The 25,106-nt window shown below is 38.9% G+C and overlaps 1 protein-coding gene across 2 annotated transcripts in view; it reads left to right on the forward strand.

Annotated features, from left to right (window-relative positions):
* cnksr2a (connector enhancer of kinase suppressor of Ras 2a) overlaps nt 1-25,106 on the forward strand; it is a 489,515-nt gene that overhangs the window by 217,746 nt on the left and 246,663 nt on the right. For both annotated transcript variants that reach the window (XM_043700616.1, XM_043700617.1), the window contains exon 8: nt 23,198-23,266. In XM_043700616.1, coding sequence (XP_043556551.1) covers nt 23,198-23,266 — 69 coding nt within the window. The remainder of the gene's footprint in view (nt 1-23,197; nt 23,267-25,106) is intronic.

A 25,106-nucleotide genomic window follows, 5' to 3' on the forward strand; every position in this document is an offset into this window, starting at 1 on the left:
ACTTTGCTAATCTATCCAGGCAACTGAGGTCCCTTTTCTCTGAAAATATTCTTGACAGTTTTTCCAGCAGCACTTCCTGCACATCCTTCCTGAGGACTGGAACTCAGGATCCTGTTCATGTTATGAACTACTTTCTCAACTGGCTGTGCCCCCTAGAGCAATTGTTACACTCATACCATAAGTTCCTGTGATCTTAAACCACTTTTAGAATTGCATCCTCGTTTTAGATTGCTTCTCATAGCTTTCCTGTCAAAATATATCACTTTATATATCATGACATATCTCCTGCCATGCTGTCATCCATTCCCCTTGCCTGCCTGTCTCCTCTTGAAATCCTCACAGTTCACACTACTTCCCCATCTGTTTCGTCATTTGCAAATTTTGAAATAGTGCCTGACATTCTCAACTCATTATAGATTACGAAATGTGACTGTCCTAGGCTTGTCCCTGAACCGCAATGCATTCCTTCTTCCAAACATTCATGGATCATTGCTCTGTTTCTTCTCATCAGTTGCTTTCATATTCTGCTGCTGCTGTCCACTTCTTTGTGTGTGTGTTTTGTCTGAGCTGACAAGCCACTTATGGCACTTTATTACCATGCCATTTGGAAGTCCATGTTCACCACATCAACTGCATTGCCCTGACCAATTCTCTGTTACTTTTTCAAAACACAAAAGTAAGCTGTGTGAACATTTGACTGAAACTGGACAGAGTAGCCAGTATTAACTGAGACACCAGAAATGACAATTCCCTGTTAACTCTGCAAGCCCTCCTTTACAACATCGAGAGGTTTGTGCCAAATTTGGAACAGGAGTCCCACAAACTAGTTAAGCAACAGGCTGACATAATCACATGGATTAATGCATTACAAATAATGTCCCAGTCACCACCACCACCATATCTTGTCCCATCAGCAAGGGTGTCAGAGTGAAGAATATATTTTGAGGAGGGACTTCAATGTCCATCACCAAGAGTAGTTTGGTAGCATCATTACTGACCAAGTTAGTTGAGTCATAAAGGATTTAGCTGCTAATCTTTGGTGGCGAGGAGCCAGTAAGAGAGAGAAACTTATTTGACCTCATCCTCACCAATATACCTGTGATGGATGTGTCTGTGCATGACAAAATCAATAGGAATCATCTTGGAGACAAAGGTTTAATCTTCACATTGAGGATACACTTCATCTTGTTTTGTGGTACCATCAGTATGTCAAATTGGACAGATTTTGAACAGATACAGCAATGCAAAACTGAGTGTCCATGAGGTGTTGTTGACAATCACAAACTGCAGAATTATTTTCTTACATAACCTGATGGCCTGGAATATGCTCCACTCTACCATTATAATCAAGCTGGGATGATCCGTGAAAAGCCTGGGTCACTCAGCTCCTGATCTCATTACTTGTTCCAAATATGGACAAAAGAGCTGAACTCCAGAGCTGAGGTGAAAGTGACTGTCCTTGATTTCAAGACAACATTTGACTGAGTGTGGCATCAAGGAGCTGTAAGGATATTGTAGTGAATAGGAATCAGGGAAAAAACTCAACTGGTTGGAGTCATTTCAAGCGCAAAGAAAGATGGCTATGGTTGTCGGAGCTAATTCATCTCAGCTCCAGGAGTTCCTCATGGTAGTATCCTTGTGACAACCATCTTCAACTGCTTCATCAATGACCTTCCTCCGATCTAAGGTCAGAGGTGAGATGTATACCAATAATTACACAATGTACAGCACCATTTTCCCTCCCTCAGATACTGAAGGAGTCCATATTCAAATGCAGCAAGAGCCGGATAATATCCTGACTTAGGCTAATAAGTAGCAAGTAACATACATGCTACATAAGTGCCAAGCAATGATCATCTGTAACAAGAGAGAATCTAATCATCACCTTATGACAGTCAATGGTGAATTGCTGATTCTGGGAGGTGTTCTGGACCAGAAATTCAATTGGACCAGCTGTATAAATACGTAGTTACATGAGCAGATCAGAGGCTAGAAATATGGCAGTTAGCAAATCATCTCATCTTCCAAATGCCTGTCCACCAAAGGCACAAGGTGGGAATGTGGTGGAATACTCTCCACTTGCGTGGATGGGTGATACTCCAACAGCATTCAAGGTGTTCAACGTCCAGGAATAAAACTGTCTGCTTGATTGGCATTCTACCCAGCGCCTTTAACATTCACCCCTTCATCATTGATGCACAGTGGCAGCATGTGTACGAGACACACTGCAGCAAATGACCAGGGTTCCTTTGACAGTATATAACATTGCAGGTTGATGATCTTTCATGTGAGAAACACCTGCAGTTTTTGAAGCAGTTACAGAGGCGGAGAAAGAAAGGCAAAGACAAAAAATGCAAAGATCTGTGAGAAGTGAAAACTTAGAAAGAAAGAAGTTGAAAAAGGCTGATGATGATTGACAAGAAGGGCTCGTGTTGAAACAAAAAAGAAACAAAAAATGGATTATGAGGAAATTTAATTGTAAATGGAGGAAACATTTCAAAAGTCTGTTTTCTGAAAATGGGGAGTATTTATGATCCAAAATTATTGAACTCAGAGTTGAGAGAGATGTGGACTTTGGACTCTCTGCAGTGTGTCTGGGTGAGGTGAAGTATATAAGTGTTAAGTATGGGTCCTGATGAATAGAGATTGCTGGTGAGTGAATCATGAGATTGTTTTGAACTGGACTGTGACTGAGGCCACCAGTGCAGTTGGTAAGGGGTGGGTTTGATGATACAGTCACGAACCCTGACCAATCATGCGAGATCATTAAACTTCTTCCTGCACTATATCAATGTTCTCGGAGCTGGAATCTTGACATTCATCTCTCACCTCTCTCTCTCTCTCTCTCTCTCTCTCACACACACACACACACACACACCTCTCCCTCTCCCTCTCTCTCTGACTCTCATCTCTCTCTCTCTTTCTCGGCATTGCATTATGAATGTTAATGTGAGGGATCCTGCTGCCACCCAAGGGTACAGCTTAACTCTCCTTCATTTCATCTTTCTAATCAAGATCTTCAGTCAAGAAAATCTGGTGTTTGCATTCTCCTTTTTTGATGAGCGAACAGCATGCTATTTCCAAAAGATCTTGCCACCCTTGAAGAGCTGGAGTTGAGCTTCATGTATCCAGGCATTCAAGATATTGCCAATGTATGCAGCAACGAACAAGAGCAGTGGAGCAGCTAAACCCTGGTTTTCTGTCGCCATTTCAGTCAACATGCATGAGTCAGTTGTCAATCATTGTCAGTAGGTACCTAATTTTCTCCAATTCAAACAAGTGTCTTCTCATTCATTCATGGTGAATAATTATATACTACCATTACAGATAGGCATTTATTTGTGACTGACTTTTCAAGCAAAAGGAAGACAGTGACTATAGTAATTTACAGTTATATTACAAAATATTAAAATGGCAATTATTTTTATTTTTAATACAATGATGAAACTAGTGAAGCAGAGAGCCTGACACCCTAAATTAGAAAAGTACTGTTAGTAATTATGCAGAGAGAAACTTCAGCCCCAAACTTTTTAATATTATAGTCACGTCTGCTATAACACGGTCGTTCCATTCTCGTGCAATCTCGTGCTTGAAGAAAATTGCATAATAGCAGCACCATTTAAACTAATGGGGCTGGAATCGTGTTCAAACCAATACATGTTTTAAAACTTTGCGCTTTAGAAACAGTGTCCTCAATTCTTCAATCATTTTATAGCGAATTTGCACTAACGAAACACACGTTATAGCAGAACAACCTGTGCTATATCTAAAGTACATTATATCAGCACATTTGTACCTGTTATTGCTTTTATTCTCACTTCATTAACTACTTATTTTGTCTACTATTAAATATTGCTAACAATGAATCTGAAGTTTTATAAGCCCAGGGTTCTTAAGGAACATAGCACTGTCATAGACATGCTATTATCAGCATTTTACGTGTCCCTGAGATCTGAGACATTTGAGGTGTGGTCTTAGTGTTTCATTGTACTTTGAATTAGGTTCTTGAGGTCTGGAAGACTCAGAATGGGCTGTCAGAGTTCCAGGAATACTGGACCATAGAATTGCCTGGAAAAGGAACCCAGGAACTGACAATATGACTCTGGAGTAATGGAAGTGTAATCCAGAGGATAGTGAGCACCCAGATCTTATGAGTTCAGCAGAGGAAGGGAGGAAACCTGAGAAGATTTTGGAATATTGAAGGTTCCTAGGTTTCGGAACATTTAATGGGAACCAAGCTAATTGGAGGACAAGGACTCTGAGAATTCCATTTGCTCTTCTTGAATCATATGCCCCTGTCCAAATTGTGCCTGTACATCTGCCCAAGAAAATGGAAAATTGTCAAGGAATGTCCTTTCCACAAAAATTGAGACAAATCCAACCCGACCAATTACCACCCTGTTTGTCAACTCTCAATCATCAGTAATGTGATGGAAGGGATGGCAACAGTTTTATTAAGCCACACACATTTAGCAACAACTTTTTCACTGATGCTCTCTGGGTTCTGGTGGGGTCACTCAGCTCTGACCTCATTACTGCCTTGGTTGATGCTTTGTCAAAAAGCTGAATTCATGAGTTGAGTTGAGAGTGACTGTGCTTGACGTCAAGACTTATTTTACCTGTATGTAGTTTCAAAGAACTCTATCAAAATTAGAGTCAATGTGAATTGGAGGAAATTTCTCCATTGGTTGAAGTCATACCTAGTACAAAACAAATGGCTTCCTTAGTGAAGGGCAATTATCTCATTCTGAGGTGATTGTTGCAGGAATTCCTCAGGGGTAGATACTTTCTAATCAACCTGTGCAGAGATGTTATTACGCACCTCTGGAGCAGGTGGGATTTGAACCTAGGCTTCTCACCTCAGAGGCAGGACACAAGACCCCAGTTCCTTAGGATAGTGTCCTAGGCTCAACCATCTTCAGCTACTTCATCAGTGGCCTTCCCTTCATCATTAGGTCAGAAGTGGGGATGTTCAGCACCATTCGCAACTCCTCAGACACTGAAGCAGTCCGTGTTAATGTGCAACAAGACGTGGACAATGCCCATGCTTGGGCTGATACGTGACAAGCAACATTTGTACCACAGAAGTACACAATGACCAGCTCCAATAAGATTAGAAATCATACAACATAATTTTAGGAGCACTACTCCTTCATCAGGTAGCACTAGCTACTTTACAAAGGAGAAGTGCTCTGAAAGCTTGTACTTTCAAATAAAACTGTTGGTCTATAACCTAGTGTTGTGTGATTTTTAACTTTGTCCAACACCGGCACCTGCACATCAACTCCAATAAGAGCAAATCTAGCCATTGAACTTTAATGTTCAAAGGCATTGCCATCACTGAATCCATTACAAATGACACATTAAGGGTACCAATTGACTAGAAACTGAACTGGACTGGACATCTCATATAAATTATACGGCTACAAGAGGAGATCATTTAGAGTCATAGTGATGTACAGCATGGAAATAGACACTTTGGTCTAACTCGTCCATGCCAACCAGATATCCTAAATTAATCTAGTCCCGTTTGCCAGCACTTGGCCCATATCCCTCTAAACCCTTCTTATTCATGTACCCATTCAGATGCCTTTTAAACGTTGTAATTTTATCAGCCTCCACCACTTCCTGTGACAGCTCATTCCATGCACACACCATCATCTGAGTGAAAAAGTTGCCCCTTAGTTCCCTTCTACAATCGTTCCCCTCTTGTCCTAAACCTATGTGCTCTCTTTTTGGACTCCCCCACCCCAGGGAAAAGACTTTGTGTACTTACCCTATCCATGCCTCTCATGATTTCGTAAACCTCTGTAAGCTCAGCCCTCAGCCTCTGATGCTCTAGGGAAAATAGCCCCCGCCTATTCAGCGTCTCCCTTTAGTTCCAGCCTTCCAATCCTGGCAAGATCCTTGAAAATCTTTCCTGAACCCTTTCAAGTTTCAAAACATCCTTCCTTTAGCAGGGAGACCAGAGTTGCACACAGTATTCCAATAGTGGCCAAATCAATGCCGAAACTAATCTTCTGTCTCCCCAATATTTATCCAATATCTACAAGGCACAAGCCAGGAGTGTAATGCAATACTTTCCTCTTGCCTAGAATGTGTGCGATGCCAACAACATTCAAGAAACTTAACACCATTGAGAACAAAGTAGCCTTTTGATTGACATCCCAACCACCACTTTCACCATTCACTGCCTTCATCACTGATATATGGTGGCAGCAATGTGTACCATCTGTAAGGTGCTCTACAATGCCTCAATGAGGCAACTTCCAAACCTGTGACCTCCACCACATAGAAACACAACAGTAACAGATGAATGGGAACACCACCACCCTGCAAGTCCCTCATTCAGTTCGCACACCATCCTGTCTTTGCACTGAATAACTTTTCCTTCACTGTTGCAGGGTCCAAATCCTGGAACCTAACCAAACTTTGGATATAACTACACTGCATAGGTGGCAGCGGGTCAAGAAGGCAGCTCTCCATCACCTTCTTTCAAATAATTAGAAGCAGACACTATATCTAGCTTATATAGCAATGCCCATAACCAAGCAAAAGTATGCTTTCCTTCCCCATTCCCTCCAATGTCTTTGCTCATGTTAGGTCTTCCGATTATACAACTCTTTATAATTATCAGTTGTTTCTATTTTTACGAGATTGCTCTCAAGCATGAAATATTCTGCTTTATAAAGTTAGTGAACAAAAGCATTGTGAGCAGATGGTGCCAAATTCCTTGTTGTGCAAGCTTGTACCAACGGTGTGCTATAAATGGGTTTGTGCACGTATAGAGTCATACAGCATCTATACAGCTTTTTATTAACATAGGTATTTATTTCAAATTGTTCCTCACAAAATGCTGAGGTACCCAAGTTTTATACAATAAATTATTGGCCCTTGGCTCTTTGAATTGGATTGTTTTTAAACTAAATATATATACAAATGATAGAAATGATTTCCGAAACAAAAATATTTTTACCAAAGTAATCTTTTTTTATAGGCAGCAACAAGTAATCAGGAATATTTTATAATTTGGTTTCTTACACAATAAAAGCTATTGATGCTCACAATTGCTGAATATGTTTTTCTGAGAGGAATTTGGAATAGACAAAATATGTGTAGTATACTTACTATGAATTAATTAATTGCCTAAATTTAATACAGCAAGAATTACATTTCCAGCATCTTTGAGGTTTATTTCTGAAAGAGGAAGGTTTTATATTCTCATAAGAAAGGCAAGATATCCTTCTGTTTCTCTGCACTTGCAGATGCACAGTTTGCATTCTAGAACATTCTAACAATTGCACATGCTCAGAATGAAAAATGTTCTCATCTAATGCAGCACTGTGTGCTTAAGGCTTCTGAAATACAGTCACAGCATTCTTATCTCTGAACAGGAGTTCTTAGTTCAAGTCTCACCTCACCCAGAGTGTGTCGCGACATGTCCAAACAGATTGATTTTAAAGACAGAATTGTGTAGTTGAAGTTCTGATTCTTGAGGGAGGCTCAAGGATCAAGTAAAAATGATAAAGAAAACATTAAAAGAACAATTTAAACATGCTATTATGAATTTTGTTTACTTTTTAATTTGCATTTCCTTTTTAAAAAAAAGTTTGGAATTTCGAAGATGGAAGAAAAATAGCACGTGGAAAGACGTGCAAAGATTGAAAAACTGCTCCACCATGCCACCAGGCTTTAATATGCATCTGTGAGTTGCAAGCTGTTTTAGTTGTGGGATAAAACCTCATGTAAAAGTATACCCAGGCAGTTATTCCCTGGTAAGAACACACTTGTGATGAGAGGTCCCTTAGTCACTGCGTTATGTTTGAACGGAAAATTGCCAGGGTAGACTATTAATAATACGTAGAATATTTTGATTCAGGAATCCCAAAGTTTGAGATCCAAGACAAGTAGAACTCAATAGAAGGGTCAGGGAGGACCCTTGGGAGGAGCGACTGCATGGCATTGAAATTATAGCTGAAATACATAAAGTTGAAACATCATGTGTATCTTTTATATTTCTTCTGATCAATATTAGCTTAACTGCAATTTAAGATTCACCACAGTAGTTTAACAATGATTGTTTATTAGATAGAATTACAGACCCAGCTGTGAATAATCTCCATTACAGTTGCGACTAAAGGTAGAAGAAAGAAAATTATTTAAACCCCAGTGTACAGGCAGCTTTTTATTGATTATTTTTTCGGCAATTGGCATTTCAGGGAAAAATAATCATTTTACACAATCTCAGTGCCCATTGAAGAAGGTGAGTGGGATCTTCCTAAACATTCAAATAGGAGGCCTTTTCCCATCAATACTCGTGATCAGGCAGAGAGGACTCAAAATGTCATTAATTAGGCATATTGACTATTCTGGCGTCATCGCAGCATTTCAACTGAAACTTGCATTTGTTTGGTACCTTGGAAATAGTTAACCTCCCAAGGTGCATCACAAGATTTAACATCAAGTCACGTATTTGGGCAGGTAATCAAACACTTGGGCAAAGTGGCAGGTTTAAGGAGCATCTTAAAGGTGGAATGGGAGATGGAGAATATTCAGGAGGGGATTGAAAAGCTGACGGCCAATACTAGAGCAAATAAAATCACAAGGATGCTTAGCAGGCCAGAACGTGGGGGAAGATATTTTGTCAGGCTGAAGGACTAGAGGTGACTGCAGAGATAGGAAGAAATAGGTCATTCAGACTGTCAAGCCTGTCCTGCCATTCAATATGATCATAGTTAATCAAACATTTATATACCTTTTACCCACCCCATCCCTATCAACTTGTAACATTGGTAATTAGAAATTTACCAATTTCCATTTTAAACTGAGCTTCCATTGTCCTCTGAGGGAGAGAATTCCACATGTTCACAAACCTCTGAGTTAAAAAAACTTCTCCTAATCTCCTAAGTGGCATTCTCCCTTATTTTTAAATTGTGGCCCCTGTTCCCAACTCCTCAACCAGATGAAATATCTTACCTGCATCTACCCTGTGTAACCCTTGAAGTATTTTATAAATTTCACTGAGATCATCTCTCTCTTTTGAAACTTTAGAGAATCAGTCCTGGTTTGCTGAGTAGATCTTCATAGGACAATCCCGCCCTCCCAGGAACAGATTTGGTAAACCGTTGTAGCAGACTCTTTATGGCAAGAATATCTTTCCTGAGATAAGGAGATCCAAACTGCACACAGTACTCTAGGTGCAGTCTAATCAAGCTCGTATACAATTGAAGCACGACATCACTACTCCTGTACACAAATCTTCTTGTAATAAAGGCTAACATTCCTTTAGCTTGCAACATCATCATGTTGGCCTTCAGTTAATTAGCAACAAAGACACAAATGTCCCTTTTTTGCATCCCATGGAGGGATTTAAAAACTAGGATGGAATTTTAATATCAAGCCTTTTCTTTCAGCCAACAGCCAATGTTAGGTCAGTGAAGACAATGCTGAGGGTACATGGAAGTTGGAGTAAGTTAGAATATGAGCAACCGAGTTTGGAATGGGCTCAGGTTTCCTGGAAGGAGGAATGTGTAAACTTAATGACAAAGTTCGCCACTCATCCACGCAGAATAAATTTGTTTAAAGTAATCTATCAGATAAAACAGGTGGAATTTATCTGAATTCTTTCTTGGAGAATTATTTCTATTTGGAAAAGGGATCTGTTTCGTAGGTCGCGGGTTTAATTTTGAATTAAGTCAATGGCTCAAAAAGCAACATGGCTACTGAAAGCTAGAATGAAGATGTCTAATTTTTATTAATTATATTTGTTATTTGATGCTGATTAATTCTGCTTCCAGATTTACTTTAATTAGAATTATAATACATTGCTTTTAATTTTGCAGTGCTCAAAATCGATGTAGTCAGTCAATTCACTGTTTCCAGCCTTCTATTTTACCTTGTCATTGGGTAAAGATTTTTAAACCCTAATCTAAACAGTGTTTTAAATTGATTACCACAAACTGTCAAGCCAGCAAGGAAAAGCTCTAAATATGTTGCCATTTTATGCATTGTTTAGCAATAAATGAAAGTTCATACAGAAAATTACCATTTTAAGTGACCTGTCAGCATGTTTCTTCAACATCAAAGGTTGTTACTTATCCTTGACATTTTATTAAGTTTTTGAATAATATTCATTTATAGTCTGTTACATGATTAGAAGGAAATATTCAAAATGTTAATTCACTCAACAACTTGAGATATTTTGATGCTTATTATCTTTGAAATAGTTTATATTCATTGGGGATATATTAAAGTTGAATGAAAAGACTGAAATATAAGACCTGATTGGGCAACCTTTCAAGGGAGTTGTCATTACAGATGTGATAGATTTCTGGATTTTTTTTTGCAGTTTGCAATCCAATTACTTGTTTCAAAAGAAGTACAGTACATGCTGTACAAAGCAATGCTATCTTCCATAAAATGAAAGTATGCTGGTTTGGTGCCAGACTGCAATCTATAGTTAAGATGCACAAAATATAGCTTCAGTTTTCCATCTTTCTTTTGACTTTGATTTATAAGGAGGGTTTGGCTGGTAATGCTTTTTTTTTTACACAATGGCTTCATGAGCTCTGTTCTTCACTACTCCCACTAAAACACTGCACGGTGCCAGAATTAAGACTGCATATTGATAGTATGGAGTTTACCTGTTGAAACCACTTGGATTTCTAGAGCTTGGAAGTCACTATTATTTACTAGAGTGAAAATTTGAGAGCTGAGTCTTTTTGCTATTGATGCAGAAGAAAATGACTGAAATTGGAGTGTTCAGTTGTTCCTCTGTGTTACAGAGAAGATATTTTAGATGTTTAGAAGTAATGTGAAGCTGATGTGCTATGAGAATGTTTCAAGCCTATTGCAACTTGACAAGTAGAAAAATTAAAGCACAATGTACGTTTATCCTTATTTGAGGTGTAAAACCCCATTACTGAATTCAGAGTTCAAAATTGTTAACTTATATCATGGGGTCCTCAGTAGCAGTTGATCTGCCAACGTGCAATTAGCCACTATTTATGAACGAAGAATATTTTGTGAATACTTAATAACTCTGTTTCTTATCCCACAAGCCCCAGGGTTATTTCAAATTGGTCAGCACAGGTAATACCTTTCTTCTCCTCTCTCTCAAGTGACCATGCCTGAGAAGAATTATGCCGCAGGAGTCTAGCTAAAATCATGCCACAAAAGACTGAGCTTTCAACTCTTATTCCTAATTCAGAAGATGACCTATACATTATTTGGAAAGGGATGAAATGAACTCTTTCCATTTGCTTAAGATGAGGGTAATTGGATGTCACCACACCCCATAGTGGGGGTCAGGTAGGCCAAACAGCTATCCACATATTATTCCCGAGGGCCCAGGAACTAAAAATTCATTGGGTGAACAAGTGTTACATACTTTTAGATATTGAGAAGTTGGATAAACAATATTACATCATCTTATCAATAAGGCCAATTCAACTTACATTCCCATAAATACTAAACTAGTGAAGGACAATATTTTGAGCAGAAGTTCTGAATATTCTTTTCAAAATATTAATGCTTTGTTCAACAGATACAGTTAATTGACCAAGTCAGATTGCTATTAAAACCTTTTCCAAATACATGGTTGGTGGGCAGACATGGCGGCACAGTGGCTCAGTGGTTAGCACTGCTGCATCACTGCGCCAAGGACGCAGGTTTGATTCAAGCCCTGAATGAGTGTGGAGTGTGCACATTCTCCCCATGCCTGTGTGGATTTCCTCCAGGTGCTGTGGTTTCCTCCCAGTCCCAAGGAGTGCAGGTTAGGTGGATTAGCAATGCTAAATTACCCTGTAATGTCCGGGGATGCGCAGGCTAGGTGGATTAGCCATGGTGAATGTAGGGTTATGAGAATAGGGTAGGGGGTGGCTCTCGGTGGGATGCTTATCAGCGGGTCGGTGCAACCTGATGGGCTGAATGGCCTCTTTCCACTCTGTAGGAATTCTATGATTCTTGTTCCAATAAAAGTATTATACTCAGTTCATATAACCAAGTTTAAACGTTTTACTTAACCTTTAAAGTTGTCAATCAAACAGTGTATGCAGTATGTGCAATTTAAAAGACAATTACATGAACCAAAATGCTTTACTAACTCAACATCACCTAAACCACTCTTGCCAACAGCTGCCTTGTAATGGTCACATTGGCAGAAATTTGGATGAGACTGATTAAAAAGATAACTAAAACTGAAGTGATAAAATTTCACTTTGTGTTAGAAATACTCAGCAGAAGAGTCATATTCAACTCCAAATGTTAGCTCTGTTTCTTTGCACAGATGCTGGCAGACCTACTGAGTATTTCCTGTATTTTCTGTTGGCAAGAGCAAATTCAAGGAAACAAAAGGCGTTACAAAGATCAATTGGAACTTTTCACTAATATGTCACATATCAAATATTTATTAAATTTCTTTACACTATTTCTCTTTGGTGAATTGTACAATAGTGTAATTAGATATGAGATGATCTGCAAGGCAGAATCAGCTATAGCCAGAAAGAGATGACTCTAATTTTCATTTACTATTGCATTACATGACATGGCCATACAATGGTTAAAATCTGCAAGGCATTGGAAACTCAGGAGAAGACACTAATCATTTGTTACAAGTGTTTTTGTGGAAAAACAGGGAACATTGTGATATTAGATGAGACATTTGAGACCAGTAAAAGTATTTTCAAGGACTTTACTTAATTGCTATTAATTTAGAAAATTGTATTTATAGTTTATCAGCAAGAGAACCAAATCATGATTAATAGATTAAGCTTGATGAATTTTTGTCAGGAAAGTGTATCAAGAGATATGGATCAAAGGCAGGTAGGTGAGGGACAAATGAGCAATGATTTAATTAAATGGAAGATACAGGATTTAAGGGGGTTAACTGACTAAATCTCCGCTTATGATCAATATGTTTTATGGCTGCCCATGGCTTAGTGGAGCACCATTGCTCATGCACAAAATCAGGGTAAGAAATTGTCAACGTTCATAAGTCTGCCTGTCAATCACTGACCATCACCTTGGCAAATGCTTTCAAGAAACCTATTTTTTAAAAAGCCAACTGAATGAGTCCAGTTTCTTGACAGTTTCTCTTCTACAGTGTGATATCAAAATTCATGAAATGGATACACAGATCATTATTAATGCCTTTTGCACCCTGAATTTAGTTGAACTGACAGAACCTGCCCCAACCCACATACATTCATATAATTATCTATATATGATAACAGCTTGCAAGAACTAGGTAGTAGATAAATCACTGTCTTCTATTAATTGCACTGTGTTTTCAAGTATAACTACAGAGAAACATAGGTTTTCAACAAATGATTTGTAGGAGGATCATAGCTTGAAAATTCTTTTCCTGTTCCATGTTACAGCTGCTTTACGGGTGCATCTGTGCAAGCAAAGATAAATTACAGAGGCCAATTTAAAAGTTGCAATGTTAAAAGACACTTCGATAAGTACACAAATAGGAAAGGGAGGGAAATGGGCCAGGAGCAGGCAAGTGGGACTATTTTAGTTTGCGATTATGTTCAGCACGGACTGTTTGGACCGAAGGATCTGTTTCCATGCGACATGATTGTATAGCAGCAACCTATCTCCTGCCTTGGGAAACACATACTTTAGAGTTTGAATGAAAATTATGCATCTGAAGTTGGATATCATAATTAGTGTGAAAACTGTAGGCTGCAAGGGCCATGAAAGCCTACAAAATAATCAAAACCTCAGAACTGCATCAATTAAACCGATAGCATGCTTTGGTAGCAACATAGAAGGAGCACTGTATCATCTCAGTGAATGACCAACACAGGAGTATCATTCCTGTTATCAGCACGAATGTTCAACTAGCAGCATTGGCGATCAAGAATAGTGAAAGGCTCCATTGTTGAAATGGGTATTGCCTGTGGATCCTATGCCTGAAGGAAAACAAGAAGCTTAATGTTTTGTTTTTTTTTGTACAGTCAGGTTTTTGTGCACAAAGTCTTTGTTAATGAAATGCCAGTACTTGAACCTAATTAAATGATACCTTGCAAGATAAATTAAAATACAGAATCGCAGTGCAAATAGTTTCATGACATAATTAGTGAACTCAATAGATGAGTTAAGTCCCCAGTGATTGTGTACAATAGAAATATGTATCTAAATACCTGTATGCTAAGGTTCTACAAAGAGAATGCTATAAAATTAACCACACACATGAATAAGTTATGTTACAACCTGCTGGAGCTGAAATGCTTTCCAAATTAAATGCTGCTTTAGATTTTGCCAATGACACAATGATGCAAACTTCTTTGTCTCTTCAGTGTATTTTCTTTATCCTTCATTTTAGAATCTTTCATGTACCTAAGGTGAGTAATTGAATCATTCTTCCATTGTGCGTGTGTCAATGACATTAGCATCAGTAAGAACATGATACCAGGCTCACACAAGCATGAGAAAAAGCCATGGGAAAGAATCTGAAATTAAACAAAAAGACGTTTGTCTTGATTGAGCTCATAGGTTCAATAATGTAGGAAACCTGAAACGATGTGTGCCAGTTGAGGAACGAATAGGGTGGAGAGGCTATTCTGGACAAAAAAATGCAACACCATTGATTTCTTACATCAACCAAGAAACAGGACTCTGAGCATACCTCCCAGATTACTACTTAAATACCATCACTGAAGAGAACAAGAACATAGTTGATCGTGATTATATGAGTGAGATAAAGAATTGAGAGTTGGATCTTAGTTTAATGCTCCGAGATTTTTATAACCAAATGGATTGAAGAAATGGGGCTGGTGTGGGTAGCAAGCGTTGAAGTAGAAGCTTAACAATAATTATTATGAATAGCAGAGCATATTCAAAGAATCAAACAATTTACTTCCAATAATGTTTCCTAAATTTTAAACATCCCCATAGCCACTGGGTTATTTTTAAATGTCACTGTCATTACAGAGACAAAGATGGAAAGAGATTTACATGCAGAGTTTCAGAAGCAGCATGAAATTGAGTGACGTGTAGTGGCAATTGAAGAATAAATGCTAACAAAGACTCTGGGTTACGTTTTGTGCTCCGTGATTGTATCCATTTTATTCGCTGCATTAGGATGAGATGATCTTATTTCATTCCTTTACCTGGAAAATATGACCTTCAGTCATACATTTGACTGTCAACCTAGATTGTGTGCTCAGGTTTCGTAGTAGAATATGGGTGGAATCTGATGTTACCCTGCCTAGATCCAACAGCAGGTTTCCTATCACTTTAATGTAACAAAATTATTGGAGCATTACATTATGGTAATAAGAGAAAAACTATTGTATATTTAATTGAACCTGAAAAATTCCAGCTTTCATAGATACAATGTTCAGAATATGAATACTCTCGTTCTTAACAAAAATTTAAGTTCAATAAATAAGGATAAGTTGTTTTGGAAAAGAATACAACATTCTTGTGATCTTGAACTTAAATATTTACTCCTGCAGCAGACTGGTAGCAGTGCATGGTATATACCAGAATCCCTGCAGCAACTGTCTAAGACTCCTTTAAGAAGATCTTCCAAACCTCATCCACTTAAAAGGATAAGGGTAGCAAATATATGGAAACACTACGACATGCAAGATCTCTTCCAAGCCACTCAACATATTGACTTAGAAGTATATAGCTGTTCCTTTACTGTTGCTCGGTTAAAATCCTGAAACTCTCTTCCTACCAACACTGTGGGTGTCCTTACACCAAATGGACTGAGCAATTGAAGCAGCTCACCACCACCTTCTCTAAAGCAATGAGAGTTAGCAACACATGCTGAACTAACCCTTGCATCTTGTAAATGAATTTAAAACAATTAAAATTGTACTCCCATGTTATTCTGCCTGAGACTGGAATATTGTACCACACCAGTGTGAAAACCACAACTCCACAACATATCTCACTATGCCATGAGTAATTTATCTGCAGTAGTTGAAATTCCAGCATCTAGGCATGGATCATCAAGCTGAAGGACACTCAAAATCCAGAGTGCCAAGAAAGCGTATGTAACTTTTAGTTAGGATATCTGATAAGTTGACTGAGATCAGCTTCAGATGAAATAAAACCTTCGCGTTAGAGCAAAGAGGGAGTCTACAGTTGGCATCTATGGTAGAGTTGGTGGTGATCGCAGGCTGCTGGGAATGATCAGTTACCCTGTAGCATCGAGCACCATACGAGAGGGTGAAGAAAGATAACACTGAAGAAAGAGGAAGAAATCGTTTGTTTATAGAATAATTTGTTGGCAAAATTTGAACATGAGTTGGATAAATAAGGGGTAATTTAAAAAATAATCTAATTTAAATCTGTTTTAAATAAATCTATGACGGATGTTTGATTGGATGCATTCGCGGTAGTTGCTGATTAGTTGCTCTTTAGTGAATTGAATTCTTTTTGTAAAGAATATTAGTGAATTATGAAGCCTGACGTTACCCACCAGGTGCGTAAGACTATGGGAGGGGCTGTGTGATTGTTATCACCCATATGTCACCCTGGTCTGTCCCTTTACTTCTCTGGCAGTTCTCCCTCCTTTGGGCTTTTTACTTGCTCCACGCATCTTACTTAAAATTCTTGTTGTCTGCAATCCACCCAAATGTGATAAAGAGTTTTCTAACAGAGATATGTTCACTACTTTCCTGCCGTAGCCACGTTTCTGTTACCTGAAGAGTTGACAAGTCAAACCCATTCTTTACTGGTGCCCTCCATTGCACTTGCTGTAACCTTGATGTCATCTGAAGCTGTACAACTTATACCAAGTCCCACTCACCCATTACCCGTTACCCCTCTGCTCATTGACCTATATTGTTCCTGCATTAAGATCAGCACTGTAGCTGTTCGGTTTGTGCTTTCTTCACAGTATGCATCCACTTTTAGGCATTGCAATTGCATGATTCATTATTAGCAAGTCTTGAAGTGTAAACTTGCTACACAGTATCCATTACATGACATCCTCTGCCATGTCATTGGAGTCCACTTGACTCTACCCTGAAGAATTCATCATTACTCTCTGCAGTTCTTTGTGGTTCTTTGACTTCAAGCAGAGCTTGAAAAAGATTTTGGTATTGCTGCTGTCACTCCAATATCTTTTCGACTGGCCTTTTGACTGTTATGCAATCAACTTTCATTGTTTCAAACTGATCTCCCCTGTCTTCCTAAGAACTCATTTTATATCAGACTTGTGTCAAATATTATAGATTTTCCATGAACAGAACTAAAGTCAATTGGGCTGGGGATGACACCATGTATTAGGGATAAAAGGCATGAGGTACGTCAGGCAGCAACTAAGGAAACCTGATAGCTAGTTTTAGTTATAAAAGTCTGAAGATTGTCGTAGGAAAATAAAACCGAGGGAACTAAGATATTTCACAATTTTGAATCGTTCTGGAAAATTGTCTTGGAGTAGAAGAATGCAAAGAATTTTTATATCACTACACTGACATATAAAAGGAAGAAAGTAAGCATTGTGGGCGGCACGGTGGCACAGTGGTTAGCACTGCTGCCTCACAGCGCCAGAGACCCGGGTTCAATTCCCGCCTCAGGCGACTGACTGTGTGGAGTTTGCACGTTCTCCCTGTGTCTGCGTGGGTTTCCTCCGGGTGCTCCGGTTTCCTCCCACAGTCCAAAAGATGTGCAGGGTCAGGTGAATTGGCCATACTGAATTGCCCATAGTGTTAGGTAAGGGGTAAATGTAGGGGTATGGGTGGGTTTCGCTTCGGCGGGTCGGTGTGGACTTGTTGGGCCGAAGGGCCTGTTTCCACACTGTAATCTAATCTAATCTAATCATAGGATCATGTAATTGCTATTTATGACAACAGACATTTTTCAATCAATCTGTTCACATATTATTAGACACCTCTGGGTCAGGTGGGACTATGGTAAAGAAAGCATAAGGATTGTGGACTTTATAAACAGAGGCAAAGAGGACAAAAGCAAAGAAATTATGATGTTTTATTAGAAAAATCTAGTTCATCCCCAAAAGCAGTATTCCAAATTCTAGGCACTATGTGGAGGCATTAGAAAGGATGCAGGAGAGAGAATGGTTCCAAAAAAATGAGCAACTTAATGAACAGGATAGATTGGAGAATCTGGGGTTGTCATTCTTAAAGAAGGCTGAAAGGAGATTTGTTGGAAGAATTCAAATTCTGAAGCACGGCAAGACAAAGTAAGTAAAAAGAAAGATCAATTGGCTGAAGGGTCGTGTATCAGATTGAAAGTGATCAACAGAAGCACCCAACAGGGATATTAGGAAAAACATTTTTTACATGCAGCGAATAGTTCAAATGTGAATTACACTGCCTGAGAGTGTGGTGGAGGTAGATTAAATCGGGCTTTTCAAAAGGGAATTTGGTAAGCTCCTGAAGAGAGAAGATTTGTAGGATTGTGGGGAAAGGGTGGGTAAGCTAGGCAAGTTGAGTTTTCTTTTGCACTGTAACCATTCTTTGAGTCTACGTTGCAAGAGGAAGTAATGGTTAAAAACACAAACAAAAATCAAATTTTTCAACCATCTCTGAAAATTTATAGATTACAGGTTTCTTAAATCGTCATGTGGTTGGGCAACATAGGTGCTCTATTATAGGTGTGGGGAGGCATCATATAATACTGCCTACTAAATTTGACATGGTACCAGCTTGTATAAGAATTAGCAATGAAATCCGACTCACTGCAGGTAGCAGTAGCTCCAAAAAGGGTAATTACTTCACTGCAAAATGTAGGTCTCAAGGAAGTGACTAAAATTAAGAAAATTATTACATAATATGCATGTTTAGAATTTAGGATTGTACTTTAGCAATATATTAATGTTTAGTATCCGTCAGTTCAAAAAAACGTTGTGGCTGCAGTATTATTAACCTATTCCACAAAGTAGGTAATTGAATGAAATTCAGTAAAAGTAACCCGGTAACATTGCACTTTTTGGAAATCTTAAAATGGACATTAATTGACAGTCAGAATCTGTGAAGGGAAAATGCAGATTATGATGTTTAGGGTGTATACCCTTCATCGGATTTTCAGAGTTTTCTGCCTGTATTGAAACAAATTCCTTATTTCTATTTGCATTCACATGAAAAATAAAAGAAGAACTTCAGATTTTTTGGGGGCATTGACTTTTGAAAATTTGCAAGAACAATTAGATAAAGTTTTATCATGACTGCATGTCTTGTTATCAGCTTGAGCTGATCATTCGTCAGTTTGTGGACTCCACTCAATTTTCATCCTGTTCATTTTAGTGTAATTGGGATCAATTTGAGGTTAAAAGTCAAGCGAGTTCATTAACAAGTCGGTGATTTGCTCTGCCAGATTACCACACAAACTGCGGATCTTGTGTTTTTCACACATCTTTTGTGATTAAAAACAAATTGATCTATGTTCCTCATTTTCCCTGTTATTGCTTACAGTGATTCAGCCAGACTCAAGCATAAGTGCATTTGTGTCTGGTTTGTGCATGTTCCATGCAGCGTTTTGCAGTTAAGTAACTGTGAGCTATTTGCTTTCTGTGACACTCATTAGTTTTCGCTCTTTAGATTAGATTTCCTATGGTGTGGAAATAAGCCCTTCAGCCCAACAAGTCCACACTGACCCTCCAAAGAGTAACCCTCCCAGACCCATTCCCCTACATTTATCCCTGACTAATGCACCTAACACTATTGACAATTTAGCATGGCTAATTCACCTGATCTGCACATCTTTGGACTGCGGGAGGAAACCGGAGCACCTGGAGGAAACCCACAAAGACACAGGGAGAATGTGCAAACTCGACACAGACAGTGGCCCAAGGCAGAAATCAAACCTGAGTCCCAGGCACTGTGAGGCAGCAGTGCTAACCACTGAGCCACTATGCCACCCTTTACTTGACATGTTTCTTCTTTCAAGTTGCTTAGTCTTTCTCTGCTATTCTTTATTTTATCATTTTTAAAAGCAATTATTTGGATGTGAGCATCACTGACAAGGCCATGTTCATGTCGGTGTTGTATCTATAGTTTCCTCTTTCTACTTTAATGCATCTGTTTGGTTTACTGTCTTCTATTGTTAATAGATAGAGTTCTTCTGAAAATCTGTACTTCTTTCCTTGCCGTGGCTTTTCCACTGCAGCACAGATCTCTTTCTCAAGCAGTAACAGAGTAAAATGAGCATCATGTCCAAGGAGAAGCAAAGGCCGTGTCAGTTAGGCAGGACTCCCATAACAGATTTTCTATTTGCATAGACCTACCAAGACAAGAGCCTGGCTGAGGGCTGAAAAAGTTGGTACCTGCTGCCAGGAACAACTATCGAAGAGCTTACAAAAAACTATGAGGAGATATGAAATAGAGCCATGCATCAATTTCAAATTACAAGTGTCAAAGGACTGAAACACAGAGTAAGAGATAAAGGCAGAAAACAGGAGAAATGTGTTCTAAGTAGGCAGTCTGGGGAGAAAGAACTCGCAGAAGACAGAGATAGGAATAAATGAATTGATATATTGAATTCAGTAACCACTATATTGGAGGAGCAAATGATGAAGAGTCATCCAGACTTGAAACATTACCTTGCTTTCTCTCCACGGATGCTGCCTGACCCACTGTGATCTCCAGCATTTTTTGTTTTCAACCATTATCTTGTGGTAATTTCCAGAAACATCTACTACTTGAAACAAAGTATTTTTGTAAAATGCTATAGTTAGATAAAAAATGATGGTTTATAGAAAATGGACATAACTTGAAAGCCCTCACTACAGTGCACTCTGTGCTAACAAGTTTGCAACTACAGTGTGACAGATAGCTGCATTCAGCAAGGATGTTTGATAACAGCATCATGGTTGAGTTGCTACAATTTTTTCTTAAAGTCATTGACCTAGAGCAGCTATCTCAATATTTTACCTGCAAGGGTAGTACACAATGGAAACTGGTACACTGTACCAAGTAAACTTTCTGATCGCTCAAAACATCTCTGCACCATAGAAGTTTGAGGCGAGTCATGTGATGAATGCTCACAAAGATGGATGTAGTCATAAGAATATTCAAATAATAAAAAAGAATGCAATGCAAGGTGGAGTACTTCACCTGACAGGCAGTGCCTTCAGACTCAAAATCCACCACCCAATACCAGCGCTCAGTCGTTACAGTGTACTATTTACAAGGTGGTCTCAGTAAGGTTTATTGACCCAGCTACCTATTCCAGTAAGACAAAGATTAACAATGTAAATGTAATGTCATTGCATCTGAAACGCACTACTTCCTGATTTGGATATGCACTGCCATTCTTATATTGACTGTGTCCCTGCAATTCCCTGTCTGATATTTATCAGGGGAGGGTTGATCTTTACAAACACTGCAGCAATTTAAGACAATGAATCTCTGCCTTTGCAGGATGGCTGGGGAAAGGCAACAGATGCTGCTTCATTGATATTGCCCCCATTGAAAGAAAAATTGACAACCAATAGGATTCATTATGTGTTCTGTAAAGAAACAGATAGCAATTTGTTACAGAAACATTTAAAATCGGATTGTTAAAACATAGGGAAGGGGACGGAGTGGGTGACATTGACATGGACAAAATGGGTCAAAGGATTGTACGTGCTGTATGACTCAATGATGATTAATTGATGTTTAACCAGCCATCAGGCCATTTATTCACTCATTATAAATGTCAGTATGTGTGAATTCATCTGGGAGAAGTGAAGAATATGTTGAGATTGACTCAGTAATTTGCAAGAAAAGTTCATCTTACGTAACACGGTGATGATAAAGGTGATGACTTCTGTTCTCTAGAAGTTCTAAACATACCTCTGGTTGAGAATGACAGTCTCTGACTCACAGGCACTCTAGTGTTTGAGACTATGACTGTGAAAATGTGTCAATGGCATGCATGACTCAGCAAGAATGAAGACGTTTACAAATTGAAGGATCAGAGTGAAGACATGAATATGGAATAATCAAGGATACAACAGGGATTCCCAAACTGCAAATCACAACCGCCAGTGGGGTCATCAGATGAGATTTTGTCACAAATTCTGACATAATAATGGCTGCCATGGAGCCCAGATTGATCTCTAACGGTGCATGAGCCCTTTAAAATGCTCACACGTCTTTTTTGGCACCGATGTACGTTGGCCTAATCAGCTGCTCAATGAGACCTGATTCCTCCTGTGTGAAGCTTGTGAGTAAAGAGAGGTGTTCATTCTGCTAGCCTTTTCATCAGTTGCCCAACTGGCAAGGTTGGTGAAAGGAGAGGGAGAGGGGTATCCTCAACTCCTTTCACCCTCCCACCAACTCTTCAACACCTCCCTGTTCCATATTGCTTTGGGACTGGCATTGTATATAGGCCAAATCAGTGAAGAATGGCAGATTGCCTTCCCGAAAGAACATCAGTGAACAAGATCAGTTTTTATGATAACCACCACTGGTTTCATGGATCATCATTAGACTCAATCCCAGATTTTTATTCAATTTACATTCCACCAAAGAGTGACGAGCCTGTGGAATTCTCTGACACAGAAAGTGGTTGAGGCCAAAAGATTGAATTCAAGAAGGTGTTGGATGTAGTTTCTGGGACTAAAGAGATCAACGGATATGGGGAGAAAGTGGGAATAGGGTACTGAGTTGGATCAGCCACAATTATTTTGATTGGTAGAGCAGACGCAAAGGGCTGAATAGCTGGCAATTTTGTGGAACTACATTTAACAAACAATAAAGACTGCACACAGAGTAATGTAAAATGTCTGAATGCTTGTGTGTATCCTTACAAGTATTTCCATTTCTCTAGTGGCAAAAAAGATCTGCAGTAGTTTGTTATGTTAGGAATCCTATTCAATGCTTTGTCTGTAAGTGTCCATCTGCAGTGTTGTGCAGTGCATAAGCTGAAATTGAATAGATCAAGTAATACTTGAAACCAAACACCTTCGAAAATTGGTTTGCGGTGCTGCAGAAGAAGATTGTCCTCTATTTTGTAACATACAGCTGCACTTAGATATTGAACAGCAATTAACTGAACTACAATTTAATTAACAACACAAATGAAACATTAAGTGGATGAAATATTGTGGCGTTGTCTTCACTATATGTTAGTTTAGCCACAGGGAATGTCATTTCTGCATTGTTTTAAAAGAAAGAGGGCATGGAGAAATGTTTAATGAAGTGAGTAAATGTTGCACATTTTGTTTGATGATGCTTTTATTTTTTTCATCTGGGTCTCCCTTTTTTTCCCTCCTTTTGTAAAGTCTCCTGCAGATCGGTGCAAGAAAATCCACGCTGGGGATGAAGTGATTCAGGTCAATCATCAAACTGTGGTACGTGTCACACAAAGGCTTGATGGGATTTTTTTTCGGAGGTAGGATTTGTCAAGCCAGTGAAGAATGACACCCTGATTCTCATAATTGACTTTTGTCACATTTACACTCTTTGAAAACCAATGAGATTTATCAGTTGATGGCAGATCACAGGTACTGTCACTGAACCTACAACACAATATAAAGGCTCTTCAGCCCATCAAGTCTGTGCCAATCAAGAGCAAGCATTCTAAACCGATTTTCCAGCATTTGACTCATGGCCTTGTATGCCTTGGCATTACAAGGGCACATTTAAATACTTCTTTAGTGTTATGAAGGTTTCTGCCTCTTCCATGCTTTCAGGCACTAAGTTCCCGAGGCACACTACACTCAAAAACCTTTCCTCAGCTCCCATTTACCATAAATCTATGCCTCCCAGTCATTGGTCAGTCCACCAAGGAGAGAAGGCTATTCCTGTCTACTCTATCCATGCCCTCCCACTGTGTGCAAGCTGGGACCAGTTGACCATCCTTTTGTTCCTTTATGGACCTTTCCTCTTGTCAAAGCTGCTAGAACACCCACAGGCTAACATTTAACCAAGCATATAGAGTTCCAAACAGCAGCCAAAGCTTTTCCAGGTGAGTCATGAATTGAATAAAGACATAGCCAAAATGAAAAAAATATATATTTTGGCATCTAATGACAAATGACTTTGATTTGAAAGAGAACACAACATTACAAGTTTTGAAGTACAGGTAAATGAGAAAATACTATAAGACCATTCAGCGTGGGAGCAGAAGTAGGTATTCAACACATCAAGTCAGCTCCACCATTCAGTGAAATCATGGTGAATCTGATCATCCTCAACTCCAATTTCATCTTTTTCCCATAACCCTTTATCTCCTTAACAATTAAAACTTTGTAGTTCTCAACCTGGACTATACTTAATGACCCAGCCTCAATAGCTCTCTGTTCTCTTCTAGAATTTCATAGAGAGAGCAAGTTCATCCATATCTCGGTATTAAGTGGTCAAACCTTTATTATGTGATTGAGTTGTCTGATCCTAGACCCTCTCACATAGGGAAACCACCTTTCTGCGTCTACCCAGTCGGCGTCTACCCATTCGGCACCAACCCAGTCGGCGCCTACATTTTCAAGTACCTAAGAATCTTATACATTTCAATAGGGTCTTCACACATTCTTCTAAACTCAAATGAATATAAGCTCAACTATTCTACCTCTCCTCATAAGAAAATCCCTCCATACACATTATCACTAATGAGCCTTCTTTAGACTGTCAATGCCAATGTGTCTTTCCTTTGATGATGTTCCAGCTTTGGTTTGGCTAGCGCCTTGTACAGTTTTAGTAAGACCTCAGTGTTTTTAATACTCTATTCCTTTTGAATTGAAGACTAACCATTCGGTTGCCTTCCCTATTAGCCTCAGCACCTGAATGTTAACTTTGTGGATCTAACTTGGGCAACCCCCCCTCCCCAAATCCCTCTGTGCTTCATGCAATTCAGGCTTAGTTGAAAGGTGGAGCACAGAGAATTATAAAAATCTTGTGATGTATTTGTGAAAAGATTGAAGGATTAATTCGATTTGTTTTGTGTCAATTGTAATGAAATCGTAAGGCAATTTGAATCATAGACCTGATGTATAATGGTTTGGTTGTGTCAGTTAATTAGCGTTGGATTTTTAGTATATGTGAGGTTTGTTAATCTGTTACAGGTTATGAAATTAATCAGTAATGACTTTTTTTTTAAATAATGACATGATTATTAACAAGAACAGTGTTCCTACTATTATGTTGTGAAACGGTATCCTGTAATGGGGCTTCACTGTCTTGAATGAAAGTTAA

The sequence above is a fragment of the Chiloscyllium plagiosum genome, chromosome 12, assembly GCF_004010195.1.
Source record: "Chiloscyllium plagiosum isolate BGI_BamShark_2017 chromosome 12, ASM401019v2, whole genome shotgun sequence".
In the NCBI taxonomy this organism is placed as follows: domain Eukaryota; kingdom Metazoa; phylum Chordata; class Chondrichthyes; order Orectolobiformes; family Hemiscylliidae; genus Chiloscyllium; species Chiloscyllium plagiosum.